Genomic DNA, 12,735 nt, shown 5'->3' with positions numbered 1-12,735 from the left:
AGGGAGAAGCCAATGTTCTGAAAAGAAAAACTAAGCAATTGTGAAACTGTTCGCTCTTAAGCGAATAAATCGGCACACACTCTGAGTGGAGGTTGGAATAACTCGGCGGCGCGCTCTTTGTCCACGAGTAGTTGTAAAAGCGAACGATGCTTACGGCGGACCGGGGAAAGGTCGGCAGTATCAATAAGGCGCAAGATGGCGAAAGGGCACGGAAGTAGAGAGATAAAAGCGCCGCACTTATTGCTAAATCATGAACGAGCGGAGTAGTGAGGCGACGCGACCGGTCTTTTTACGGCAACGCAAAAAGGTGCGCGGGAGATGGTCACGTAGATCCGGGAGGGGCGCGAGTAAATATAAGGGAAAAATAAGAGGCGGAGAAAGGAGAGAGGCGAGCGGCGGAATAATGAGGAAAAAAGAGGAGACGGGAGGCGATAGTAATCCGGTGCTTTTAAATGCTCGCGTTTGCGAATGAATTAGCAAAGTTAATGAAAATATGGAGTCGCTAGTGCAATAAAAAGAAAAAGAAGAGCAAAGAGAGGGAGAGAGAGGAGCAGTAATTTACTGTATTCCGAGGAGAATGCTTTGCACAACAAGAAAACGATATAATTGGATAAGAGCGGTAGTAAAAGAAAAAAAAAAGGGAAAATTGGCCAGACGCGCTGAGTGAGAAAGAAAAAGGAAAATGTGGAGAAGTTTTATATAAGAGGGGAAAGGATATTCGTCGGTGAGGAAGATATGGTATTAAGGACACTTTAAGAGTAGTCCAGCCTCGTTCAATCTCAATGGGTAGCTTCAAAAATATCGCGGAAAATACAGTAGCTGGACGAAGAGTGAACGCTTTGGGGAGATGCGGGGTAATGTTATATGGCGCTTACGGGCAAAGCGACATTCGAACGTCGTTAACTGCGCCAAAGGAACGCGTAGACGTGCAATAGTGACCGAGGAGAGAAAAAGAGAGAGAGAGAGAGAGCGACAGGAAGCGCAAGAGAATCAGGAAATCATGTAAACGGATCTGGACAAATCTCGGAAAATGCAAGTAAAATGCGAACCGAAACGACAGCGGACGATGATGATGATGCTTGTAAGCTTGTAAAGGGGTACGCGTTCGATCTGCCGGACGAGAGGCCTGTGTTTTTATTGTGGCTGAAAAATCGATGGCTCGCAGCTCTCGCGGCAGATAAGGAAAAAGCGAAAGATAAACGCGACCGGCGAGAGTGGATACGGCAAAAGTAAGACAATAAAGTCTGCAAATGGCAGTAGATAAAAGAAGAGTTCGCGGACTCTCCGCGGAAACTCGGCATAAACACGGCGGTTGTCATATCTTTAGTGTGTCGCATTGTTGTTGTTGTTGTTGTTGTCGCTCGGTCGATAAAGTTGCGTTGAGAATGCCATTTATACTGTGCGTAAGTTGAAAGTCCGGGCAATAAAGTGCCGTTTTAACGGCAAAACTGATGTTACGTTTTATTTAGGCGTTATACTAGATTATGCAGTTACAAACGTCAACATTTTGTTCTCAGTGTATACGTAATAGAAACGAACAAAAGGGAGGTATTAACATTACATCGACATTAATTACGATAATAAAACGAACGCGACGCGAAAGATATACGATATAAGATACGTCGTGCGAAACGAAAGATGATCGCCAACGTATCAAATATAAAAAGAAAAAAACTAAGGCTTCGTTATAACGAAGTAAAAATGGAAATGGCGTTGTTAACGTGAAACGCGAGACGGCAGTCGGAAGTATTGTTAAAATATTAAAATGACGACAAATAAGACGTATAAAAGATATATGAAAGGGCCTTCTCCGACTGAAAAAAGAGCTGTAAGGTAAGAGGAGTTGAGACAAAATAATGCAGAAAGGTGGAAGGGAAGAGTGAGAGGGAGAAAGAGGGAAAGAGAGAGAGAGAGAGAGAGAGAGAAGAAACGACGTGAAAACTGAGGCGAGAGAAGAAGTAGATGGGAACGCGATGAGACTCCGAGTTTCTAAAGAACGAGGCGTTGTTTTATAGAAACGCCTCGCGCACCGAATGGTACTGGCAAAATGGTACGTCGAAAGATCAGTAATACATCACAAAAGTTCATCTTCGCCATTTCTTTTATCGGCATCCACTTCATTATCCGTGTCTTTTTTGCTGTCCTAGTAACGAGAAACTGCCAAAGTTGTTAGGAGCGATCTCCGGTGGCGTTGAATATAAACGATCTCAAGGTCTCGATCCTAACGAGGAAATACGATGAAAAAAGGCAACGCGAATATTCCTCCCTTTTTTATATTTTGCAGTATCACTACAGCCGCGGACTATTCCAAATCGAAAAGTTTGTAGTTAAAATAAAAAAATACAACGATAAACAAGAACGTCCGTAACACGAGTTATGCGCGAATAATAGGAGACTATGGGAGGGAGGGGGGAGCGTGCGCAGAGCAAGGAGTTGTAAGGAAGAATGAGTTGGTGAAAAATAAAATGGCCCGGGCATTTCACGAAGAGCGAGTAGTCATCCCAGTGGAGAGACAGTCTTGACGGTGTTCCGCTTTAAAGATAACGAAGCGAGTTCTTCGCGGAACAAAGCCTGGTAACCGCGGCGGTCGCGGAGTGTTTGCCGAGACTGTCTCCAGCAGTGCGACAGGAGCGACAGGTGGCTCCGTGTGCCCGCTTTTTCATCCCTTCTCACCTCCTTCTCCCTCTCTCTCTCTCCTGCCCTATCTGTCTCTGTCTGGCGTTTCTCCATTCGTCATCCCCTCTCGAGTTCGCCTCCGGGCTCGCTCGCACCGTTGGCACTCGCTCGGGGGTGTGATTTAAAGTGTAAACTTAAATATTCCAGTTGGTACCTTCGTGCAAATAGATTCGATATTAATGGAGCTTCAGCACCTCCCCGAGAGAGAGAGAGAGAGAGAGAGAATGGAGCGGAGGGGGATATTCGCAGATATTCGCCGCGGCAAATCCCAGTGATGACTCTCTCAAGCCATTTCGCCCTGATGTATTTTGTACAACTGATAATAGGATAATAAAACCGCGAGCGCAAACTTCCAGCTTTCCGGGTAAAGGAAAGAGAATTGATATTATAAATGTAACGGCGAATTATAAGTTCAGAAACGGGGAAAACGGTAAAATACGAGTGTTAACCGGGGAAATAATATCGTGGTTGTCGCATCGGGAGTTCGGTCTGAGAAGTCGTGAGTAATCCCCTCGAACGAAACGACGCCTCAAGACGTTTCAATCTGACTCATGCGTCCTCTTTTTCCATTTCCGGGCCGGATTGATTTGTCGGTGGTCGAGTGACGACACGATGACGCTAAGTGTCTCGACTCGAAATAATGATCGATTTGCTCTTATCAAATCGACGGACTTACCTTTTCTCTATATACGTGTGTATGTGCGCGCGCTCACTCGCGCAAAAAGAGAGGAAGATACTTCGAGAGAAATGCGAAGGAGTCGATTAAGATGACTCAATGGACAGCTTCCCTCAGCTTCTCTTCAGTAGCATGATTCGCGAAATTCCTCGCGACTCAGAGGATAAAATGGTATTCCATTTATTTGTAAAAAACTTCGCGTTCAACCGAACCAATTTTGTACGGCTCGTCATCGCTGACCCGGCATTGTCGTATTATGAATAACACTTTATTTAACTATATATCGTTAAAACGTCGAGTGGCGCGCTGATTTCCATCGGTTGATATAAACGTCTGGTAACTAAATCATCGGGAATATAGTAAATAAATATAATTTAGGATACACACATATATATATATATATATATATATATATATATCTCTTACCTGGTTCTCACACATTTGCTTCTATTGGCCACAACTCACCCCCGGGAAATTTCGCCAAATCTACCGTGGGTGAGAATGCGGGGACGGGAGGGAGGGAGGGGTCCGCACAAATGATGAGAATCAATCGTCGTGTATTAGAGAAAAATAAAGGAAGCTTTATTCTTTACATACCATAGCAGGCGATACGACGAGTCGGCCGCGCGACGCCGACGCGAACGGCGTCGACGTGAAGGCGCGCCGACGCAGAGATATAAACGAATATCGGTAGGAAGATCGGGTCAGTGGGGGTTCTCGGGGTACACGTCGGTAAGAAGGGGTCCTCGTCGTGCGCGGGGGGGGTCGTATGATACACACACCGTCTTCCCTCCTCTCTCCTCGTCTCCTCGTCACCTCCGTCCTCGCCGGGTCGTTCAGGTCACGCCAGGATCGCCGCGAGTTTGTGCAGATTCGTCATGGTCGTCGCGTCCCCCGGCTGCAACCTCAATGCCTCCCTGTACGCCGCGGCGGCCTGCTTATACTTGCCGTTCAGGTGTAGGATCGCGCCGAGGTTCGTGTGACTGCGCGCCTCGTGCGGCCTGAGGCTGGCCGCGTGTCGGTACCAGACCTCGGCCTCCTCGCGACGATCGGCCTGCCTCAGCGCTGAGGCCGCCGCGACGGACAGCTCGTAGTCGGAGCGCGACAGCTCGGCCGCTCGCAGCTGCTCTTCCGCGGCCTCCACCAGTCGGCCCTGCGACGTCAGGAACAGCCCTGGGAATTTTACAAGCGAGAAACGTTACAGCGGAACCCTGGCGCCTGACGTCTCGCGTCGCGTGTCCCCGGATAGAAAGAATGGCTAGGTTCAAGTAAATGTTTACTAAGGAGTATCGTTGTGATTTATTTTGTTCGGATTAAGTCAGTGTTACATGAATGGTAACACTTCCTGTGTGCCACGGTTGCAGCTTCGGCGGGATTTTTCGCGATCGAAATTCAAAAAGAATACTTAGTGCCCGATACGAGGATAGGTTGAGAAGTTGATAGAAAGGTAAGATACATTTTTGGGGAAGAAATCAATTTTATTCTTCAACACAGTCTCCTTTCGGGGCTACGCACTTGGTTCGGTTTTTTCCATTTTTTCACTCAGTCCGAAAATGTCTGTAGTAAATAACCTTACGCGGATATTACTGCTGTTATTCCTGTGGTTAAAACCAAAGAAGGCTATAAGTTCAGGTTGAAAATAATTATAAATTTCCCCCCCACTGCGGGCGGATAAATCGTTGAATAGATCGCGAAGGATTCGTCATTATCATCCGTATATTATCTATGCGTTTGAAACGCATTTTCTGAGAGTCGCTTCGTGAACTTTAGGAAGCTTCCGGGAAACAATGTAAAATTGGAGAGTGCATCTGCGCGGAAAAGATATGCTAAATGGATACTTGAGAAAGTTTTCCAGATATTCGCGAGTAGTCTCACCGAAACGCGCAAATCTGTTGCTGATAAGCATTAAAGCAGAAACGCGAGGTACTCACGTCGCATCTTTGAGGAAGAGACACGAGAAAGAGAGAGAGAGAGAGAGAAATCCAATTGTTTCACTTGTTCTTAATTAATCAAATGAGAAGTAAACGTCCAATTTTGCAGGCTACGCCCGTCTCACTCTTAATAAAACAAAGCGGGCACGCCGAACTAATAGTGGGAAAAGGACATGCGACGGGAGGCCGCGAGACGAATTCGCTCGGATAGAACTCTTCGGCGGCGAATTAACCGTCCCGGGACGCCGCCACGTTACCCTGGAATTTCAATACCCGTCGATCTTACCCATCTACCAGCATGGTTCCCCCCCCCCTCCCCCGCACGTCGATTCACCTCTCTGTACCTCCTGGTAGCCGTTCTTCTTTTCGATCAACCTGTCCATCTCCCACCCCCTCCTCCGTCGGATCTACTATCATCTTGCGGGAAATAATACAGTGGTATTTATAGCGGCTCGACGAATCGACGATCCTCTTATCTCCCCCTCCCCCATCCCCCCCATTAAGCGACTCTTCGAATCTTCGTTCTTTGATTTTCTCTTCCTCTCTCTCTCTCTCTCTCTTTCATTGTTCTCGGGTCTCCCTCTCTTTCGCGGCTTCACCATACTCTCCGGCTGGAGGAAACTTCGAAGACTCCTTTTCAGAACGGATTCGGGGATCGGGAATCAATTATACTGTTGTTACAATGGGTCTCGGCGGCGCTGGAGTGGAGAGGTAGGTTCGCCCGGGGGAGAGGGGGGGTGCATTCGGCGGGCGAAAAGACGGGATGCTTAAGAGAGCGTATTTCATTGCTTTAATAATGAACGAGGGGAGAGAGAGGGGGGGGGGAGACGATAGGATCTTTTATCACCACCGGCGACGGTGACTACAAATACAGGCGTTAGATATTTAAATTGCGACGCGGTTCAGGAAGGGTTAACTGCGGGAACCCCCCTATTTGGCGGGACGGAAGGGGGGTTGCTGAACGATGAAAAGATGAAATGGAAGGCGGTAATCGTAGGAGACGTTTACTCCCCGTCGAATCCGATGACGACCGCTTCCGTCGCGGTCGCAATTAAAGGAGTTTTTAGTCGCGGCTTACCGTAATGATGGTGCACGCTGGGGTCATCCGGCGCTAACCTGCGGGCCCTCAGGAACCATCTCTCCGCTTCCAGGACGCGGCTCGACTAAAGAGAGAGAAAGCAGAGGCGACTCGTGAGCGACCACGAACTCTCGATAGTCCTGTCTGTCCCCCCTCCCCCCGTGGCGGTCGCTATCAGTTGAGGGGCTTGTTCTATTACACATTCGACACAATTTCTGGATATATTATTCCCGTCGAGTGTTCCGCCACGCTAAATGTAAATACATTTCCAAGAATAACGTAAAATACATATACGCTCTATGTAAGCGCGTAATATTCCTAGAATATTATATGAATATTATTCAATATTAAAGTGACATTCTTATAATATTCTAAGAATGTTATGTAATATTTTCTAACAGCATAGAAATACTCCATCGATATTATATGTCCACTTCACGCAATATACTTGGCACATTCTACTGGCGAAAATAATTAAAGTACAGGAAGGAAGAGCTGAGCGAAAGTGTTTTTACTATAAATCAATGAATATTCACTGATTATCGGTAAAACATTGCTTTCAATCAGTGACATTTTCACCGATTCCATCGAAGAGAGTAACATGTTCAATACGTATCGTCGCACGACGGCCGGGAATCTCTTTCTCGCAACAGGTTACAGTTACATTAATCTTTCGGGACTGCGTATTATATTTTTGTTTGCAGTTTTGATTCAACACACGGTGTCCACTCGCGGAATCGAGCATCGTAGGAAAAACGATGTTCCCATACGGGAACAAGGAAAATGGATTTATTTTCGATCCTGAATTTTTCGAAAATAAGAGAGAGATAGATAAAAAAAAAAACATATATCTCACAACGGTCTACGCGACGGAACTTTGTCAACCGTTGTTGCTCGCTACGGCGGTGGAGTAATCAATATCTAACGTAAGTTTTTCATCTCGAAGGAAACGCGTCGAGGACAACCGACGCTCGCCCGAGGTTCGCCCGGATATCCACATGCGTGCCGATTTCGCAGCTGTACCGCGTATTCGCGCTAGAAATATTTCAAGTGGTAACGGTCAATATGTAGTCAAACTCGGGAAGTAGATCGCGATATGATGAAACAGCGACGGTGAAGGCGATCTAAAAGCGACGGTTACTTACATTCCGTGCCAAAAGTTTCCCGTAAGTGATGTGGGCCGGCACGTGGTCAGGCTGACTGGCCAAACTTGCCTGGAACCACCTCTCCGCTTCCGCGTACTGTTGCAGCCTCGACAGTGTCTCGCCCAACAGATTGTACACGCTCTGTAAAAATAAAAAAATAGAAAAGGATGAAATGTGTATATGTGTGTGCGTGTGTATATATAACACGCGCGCGTGCGTCGCATTCGGTGTCACCTGACTCTCTCTCTCTCACCGCCAATAAAGAAGTTCGGGAATTTTTGTACTCGGGGTGCTCTTCCGAGTGTGCGCCTCGTTTACTCTCATCTCACAGATTCTTCGACCGGTCGTTCGCGGACTCGGCTCCTCCTCAGCGAAAATTCGATTAAATGCCATCTCCTTTCACTTTACTCTTTAGCATACAACTTTAAAGATCTTCGTAATTAACGTAATTAGATCTCTTTTTGCGAGCGAAGCTCATTTATATTTAAATGAAGGGTGTAGAGAGTTTTGTTATCCATCTCTGCGCGTCCTTTGAACTTTAATTTGGGAAGTTCCTCCCGCTCCCTTTGGATTTTCTTCCTCTTTTATCGGTCGATAATCTGAGTTTTCGCAAATTTAGGCCGCTAATCTGATAGGTGCCTCCCCTCGTGAGATTTAGGGAACCATATATTTAAGACAATTTTGCGTTTTGCGAAATACACATTTAGAGCTTGACTCCCCCTCCCCTCTCTCTCTGTTGCTCTCGCCCCTACTTCACGCTGGTTAAATATGCAAACCCCGGTTGAAGAAGTACGAAGCGCGAGCGACGCGTTCGAAAAAGCCGACAGAGGCGGGAGAGGGACAACAACGTCGTCGTGTTTACGAGAAAATCACGTGTGGATCGAAGCGCCCGGGTTCGTTAGCGTGTCGGTAGAAAATTATGCTAATAAATTCAACAACTAATAAATTTGCCGGGCGAAGACCGCGGGGAAACAGAACCGAGGGCGAGGGGGTGGGGGGAAAAGAGAGAAAGAGAGAGAGAGAGAGAGAGAGCCAACTAATTCGCAAAACGTAACAAATTGCTACGCGATGTACATGGACACGTGTACGTGTTTAATACATTTATAATATAATAACAAGTTCTTAATTAGGTTCTATCTAGAAAATGTAATTGCGAACGGCCTAACACCGCAATTTCCGCGCCGCCGACGTTGTTGCCGTCATCGTCATTGCAGCTGATCTGCCCAATTAATTGTGCGCTTCGACGTGAAGGGTCACGCCCGAATTACAACGTCTTCAAACGTCGACATTCAGTCATTGCGGTAATTAAATATAGAAATAAAGTATCAGTAAGAGAGAATTCCTGCCGAGTCGAAAGAACTGACGACGAGTAGACGCGGAAGACTCTCCGTTATTCCTTCGCAAGGAAACTCTTGAACCTTTGATCCTTTGATAACTTACAGCTCGGGAATTATCGGGTCCCATTATCACCGAAGAAGATTTCACTTCAAAGGGACGTTGTATGTCCCGCTTTGATCTAAAATACCCTGTATATATACGCACAGCGAGCGAGGAGTAACAAAGCGGTCGGGAACGTCACAAGACGGCTAACATCGAAAACCTTCTTTCTAGGCACACATGATGGAGAAAAAGAGAGAGAGAGAGAGAGAGCGCAGCTCTCGCGTCTCGAAGTTATAGGCTGAAACTTTTATGATTTTGTTCGAGGCGAGCCGGCGAGCCGTCGAAGGTGGCCTTTGGGACGAAGTATTTCACGGGCGGGGAGAAGACAAATGGCAGGGTGCGAACGAGAGACGGGAAAAGAACGAGCTCGAATATCCCCGACTCAGTCGTCAAACTCGATTGCCTCGTGATTCAATGGATCTCGCGGTTTTCGCCGTGGCAGTCTGGCGCGTTTTGAAAAGTTCCGTCGCGACGGCCAGGCGAAATAAATGGTTACGTCTATTTTTTATGTTAAATGACGTTAAATACGTGGACGAAAGTTGAGCTTCTTTATTTTTGAAAGTGCGGGCTTAACTTCGCAAAATCACACGTCATAATCACACGAGCTGTTGCACCATGAGATACACTGTCACGAATCGCAGAAAACATTAGTTTACATTACATTGGTAGCTGCGTGAAATAATGATACGTATTATGAACGAAAATGTGTCGAAATAAAATTTTAACCAACACACACACACACCATTTTTTGGCATAATTTTCCTCTCTCTTTCTCTCTCTCTCTCTTCTCACACTCCAACTGCTCCATTTCGGGATATCGCTCACAGATTTTTTTCGTCACCCACCTCAGCGCTTGATTATGCTCGCGACGAGGATTTTGCGTCGCCGCTTTATGCTGTCTTTTTACTTTTTCACAGCAAAAATATGCGCCCCGACCTCTGAATGGGGGAAACATGACGAGTCGCGCGAGACACGGAATGCATCGCGTCGAAGAATGCGCTGGCAAAGTCGCAAAGCGCAACCAGGACCGGCTCGCATTGTTCCGAGTCATTATTCACTCGGACTACTTTTCAAGGATGTTGCGCGTACTTACTTAGGCGTAATGCTCACTCGAGCTCACAGCTCGCAAAGTAAGTCTCTGATAGCCGCGGCTTTTATGCACTCGAGATGGTTTTTTCACGTCTTTCTGCGCCAAGCTGAGAAATAATCGTTAGATCTCGGGTCGCATCCCATTTATCGCGATACCAGAATACATAAGACGGCACAATTGAAATAATCTTGGCATTCAATCCCTGCTTTTAACTTTCACCTTTGAATCTTCAGTTCTGTAGATTGAATTTTAACGCTAACTTCAACAACTTATTTTGACTTGAAACAGCGAATTTTATGTATACACACGCACAACGTGGTATTATTTTTTAAGTACATAAAAAGAGCGGTGTTTCTTTCGTTATATTTACGTCTATTTATGCTATACTTACAATGCACGTAAATAACATCCTCGTTTTTTCGTAATTTAAGCGCATCATAAAAATTAACGATGACATTTACTTATGACAATACGATGACATTTAATTGCAATTTGAATATTTCATCGATATTTCTTTTGAAATGTTAAAACACGTCAACGCTAAATATTATTTACAATCCGTAACGATTATCAATTGAATATATTAGGTCTATAAACCCGCCCACTAGCAATAAATAGCTGTAGCTTTGACAATTGCCAACTGTAATGGCTGAACAAGGCATCATTTTTAGTTTTGACATCATCAACATTGTGATTTCGTTAACATTGATGATAAAAGGCATGATAAAACACATTTACAACTTTTCTCCGGAACATTTTTCACGAAAATGAGCATTTCTCAGAAGACACGCCTACTATGGTCGTTCTGTTACACCATGTGTATACATGTGCATATGTGTATATTTAATTTATTTTAATTAAATCCAACACAGACTTAATTGCGACGGTTTCGACTTTTTGCACGCACTGATTACGGCCCGCTCTGCCAATTATGCATCGTCGCATCGTCTAGCGATGCCTCGGAATTGCTGTAATTATAAAACATCCAGCCGCTACGCGTTCATCGCGTAATTACTCCCGGTGTCCTTCCATCACTCACGTGTTTACAATTTGCGCTCAGCCGACGAGAATTCGGCAATTTCCAACAATCGGCCGAGAATGTCCGTTCCATGGCGCGGTTCGATGAATGTTTAATCAAGCCTCATATGGGGGCAGGAATTGACAGCGAGTTTTTGACTTTTCAAAAAAAAAAAAAATAATCGAGTACATTTTTCTACCTTTCCGACTACCTATCATCGCGCGCGCGCGCGCGGACCGTACGCTCGGCGGCCTCCGCCAATGTACATTTCATGACCGCACGAATTAATATTGCCACGGCGATGAATAGTTTAAGCCGTACGTCCATACATTGTTCTAGCTGATATTAAACCGACCGGAAGCGCGTGGCGGTGCATTAACGGAACATTTAAAATCACGTTACTATTAATAACATTTTAAATAATTACGCGCGTCCGTGTGTCGTCGCGCATCCGGTATGCAATCAACGAACGGAATCGATTATCGCTGTCAGTTTTCGGATGGTAACGGTCAGCGCGAGTCGAATCGGCGAATAAATAATTGCGGCCTTATCGATATATCGTTGTCAGTTGTCCCGGTATCGTCCGCGCGCGTGCCCAGTTTAATATCTTCTATTTCTTTTTCCGACGCGTCGGTTTCCGCTCGCCATCGAAATCTCTCGATTTTGTTATCTTTCGGTATTATTTTCAGCATTGTTTAATGTATAATGACGGTTGCGGTTCGTGAATACATATTTTATATTTCGATAATATTTTACAATCAGCATATTCTCTTCCACATCAAAGATAAGCATCTCGCGTTAAATTTACATGATGGAATCGAGACGTATGTAACATAAAATTATATACAATGACGGACATATACTCACGTACAGTTAGGAAAATCAAATTTTATTCGTTGTGTACTTATACATGAAATAGTTAAACAAAAGTCCATTATGTTTTTTACAAGTTTATAGCATATATTATGAGATGGCAAAACAGTGTTTATCAATTTACTGTAACTAAGAAGTTTCTTGTGTCTCTCACACGAGTGACTGTGCGTATATATACATGTATATATTATATTATATATATTATTGGCTGTATAGTCCATTGGACGAAAGCTATTATTCACATTTTATGTACAACTTAATAAAACGTGTTAATTGCAGACAATAACAGCGTGGTCTATGCGGCCTGTACTCAGTAACTGTAAAAGCTGAAAGGCAGAAATTTCATTGGAACGAAAGCGCTCTGAAATCAATCTGATCTTTCTGGTCTCCGTAGAGTTAAATAATCTGTAGATATTTATCGGAAACTAACGGTACAGACAAGAGGAGGATAAATTGCGAGAGCGTTTCGAGAGAGATTTTATACTGCCGTAAAATTAAATCTCTCCCCGTCGAATTCCGGGCGGATTAATACACGAGTGACTGTGCGAAGAATTTCCATGGTTAATCCGACCGATTATTACGTCGAGTCCTGCATCGGCACGAAATCATTGCTGCCCGCTAATGCCGCACATTCCAAATTCCGCTGATTGTACGTACAGAGAGAAAGATAGGTAGATAGATAGAGTGTGCAGAGAGGGTGCAGGTGGCTGAAGACATCAGGGGCGTCGTCGTCGACATCTACATACCGTCTCGCGCAATGGTACAAACAATTAGGGGCAGTGCAAGCCGAACGGGGCAATTAAGCTGA

General features: G+C 45.2%; 1 protein-coding gene across 4 annotated transcripts in view; it reads right to left on the bottom strand.

Annotated features, from left to right (window-relative positions):
• Positions 1-3,912: 3,912 nt before the first annotated feature.
• The window catches only part of LOC106746419 (transmembrane and TPR repeat-containing protein CG4341), a 270,936-nt gene continuing 262,113 nt past the window's right edge, over positions 3,913-12,735 (bottom strand). For 3 of the 4 annotated variants that reach the window (XM_014623013.1, XM_014623014.1, XM_014623015.1), the window contains 3 exons: positions 7,507-7,647; positions 6,362-6,446; positions 3,913-4,525 (listed from right to left, as the gene is read on the bottom strand). In XM_014623013.1, coding sequence (XP_014478499.1) covers positions 4,194-4,525; positions 6,362-6,446; positions 7,507-7,647 — 558 coding nt within the window. In that variant the 3' untranslated portion in view covers positions 3,913-4,193. Of the gene's footprint in view, positions 4,526-6,361; positions 6,554-7,506; positions 7,648-12,735 lie in introns of those variants that run through there. The other variant, XM_014623016.1, reaches the window with a different exon arrangement.

The sequence above is a fragment of the Dinoponera quadriceps genome, unplaced genomic scaffold, assembly GCF_001313825.1.
Source record: "Dinoponera quadriceps isolate SergipeBrazil2010 unplaced genomic scaffold, ASM131382v1 scaffold566, whole genome shotgun sequence".
NCBI lineage: Eukaryota > Metazoa > Arthropoda > Insecta > Hymenoptera > Formicidae > Dinoponera > Dinoponera quadriceps.
The sequence above is the reverse complement of the archived record's forward strand: the minus strand, read 5'-3'. Positions and strand labels throughout refer to the sequence as shown.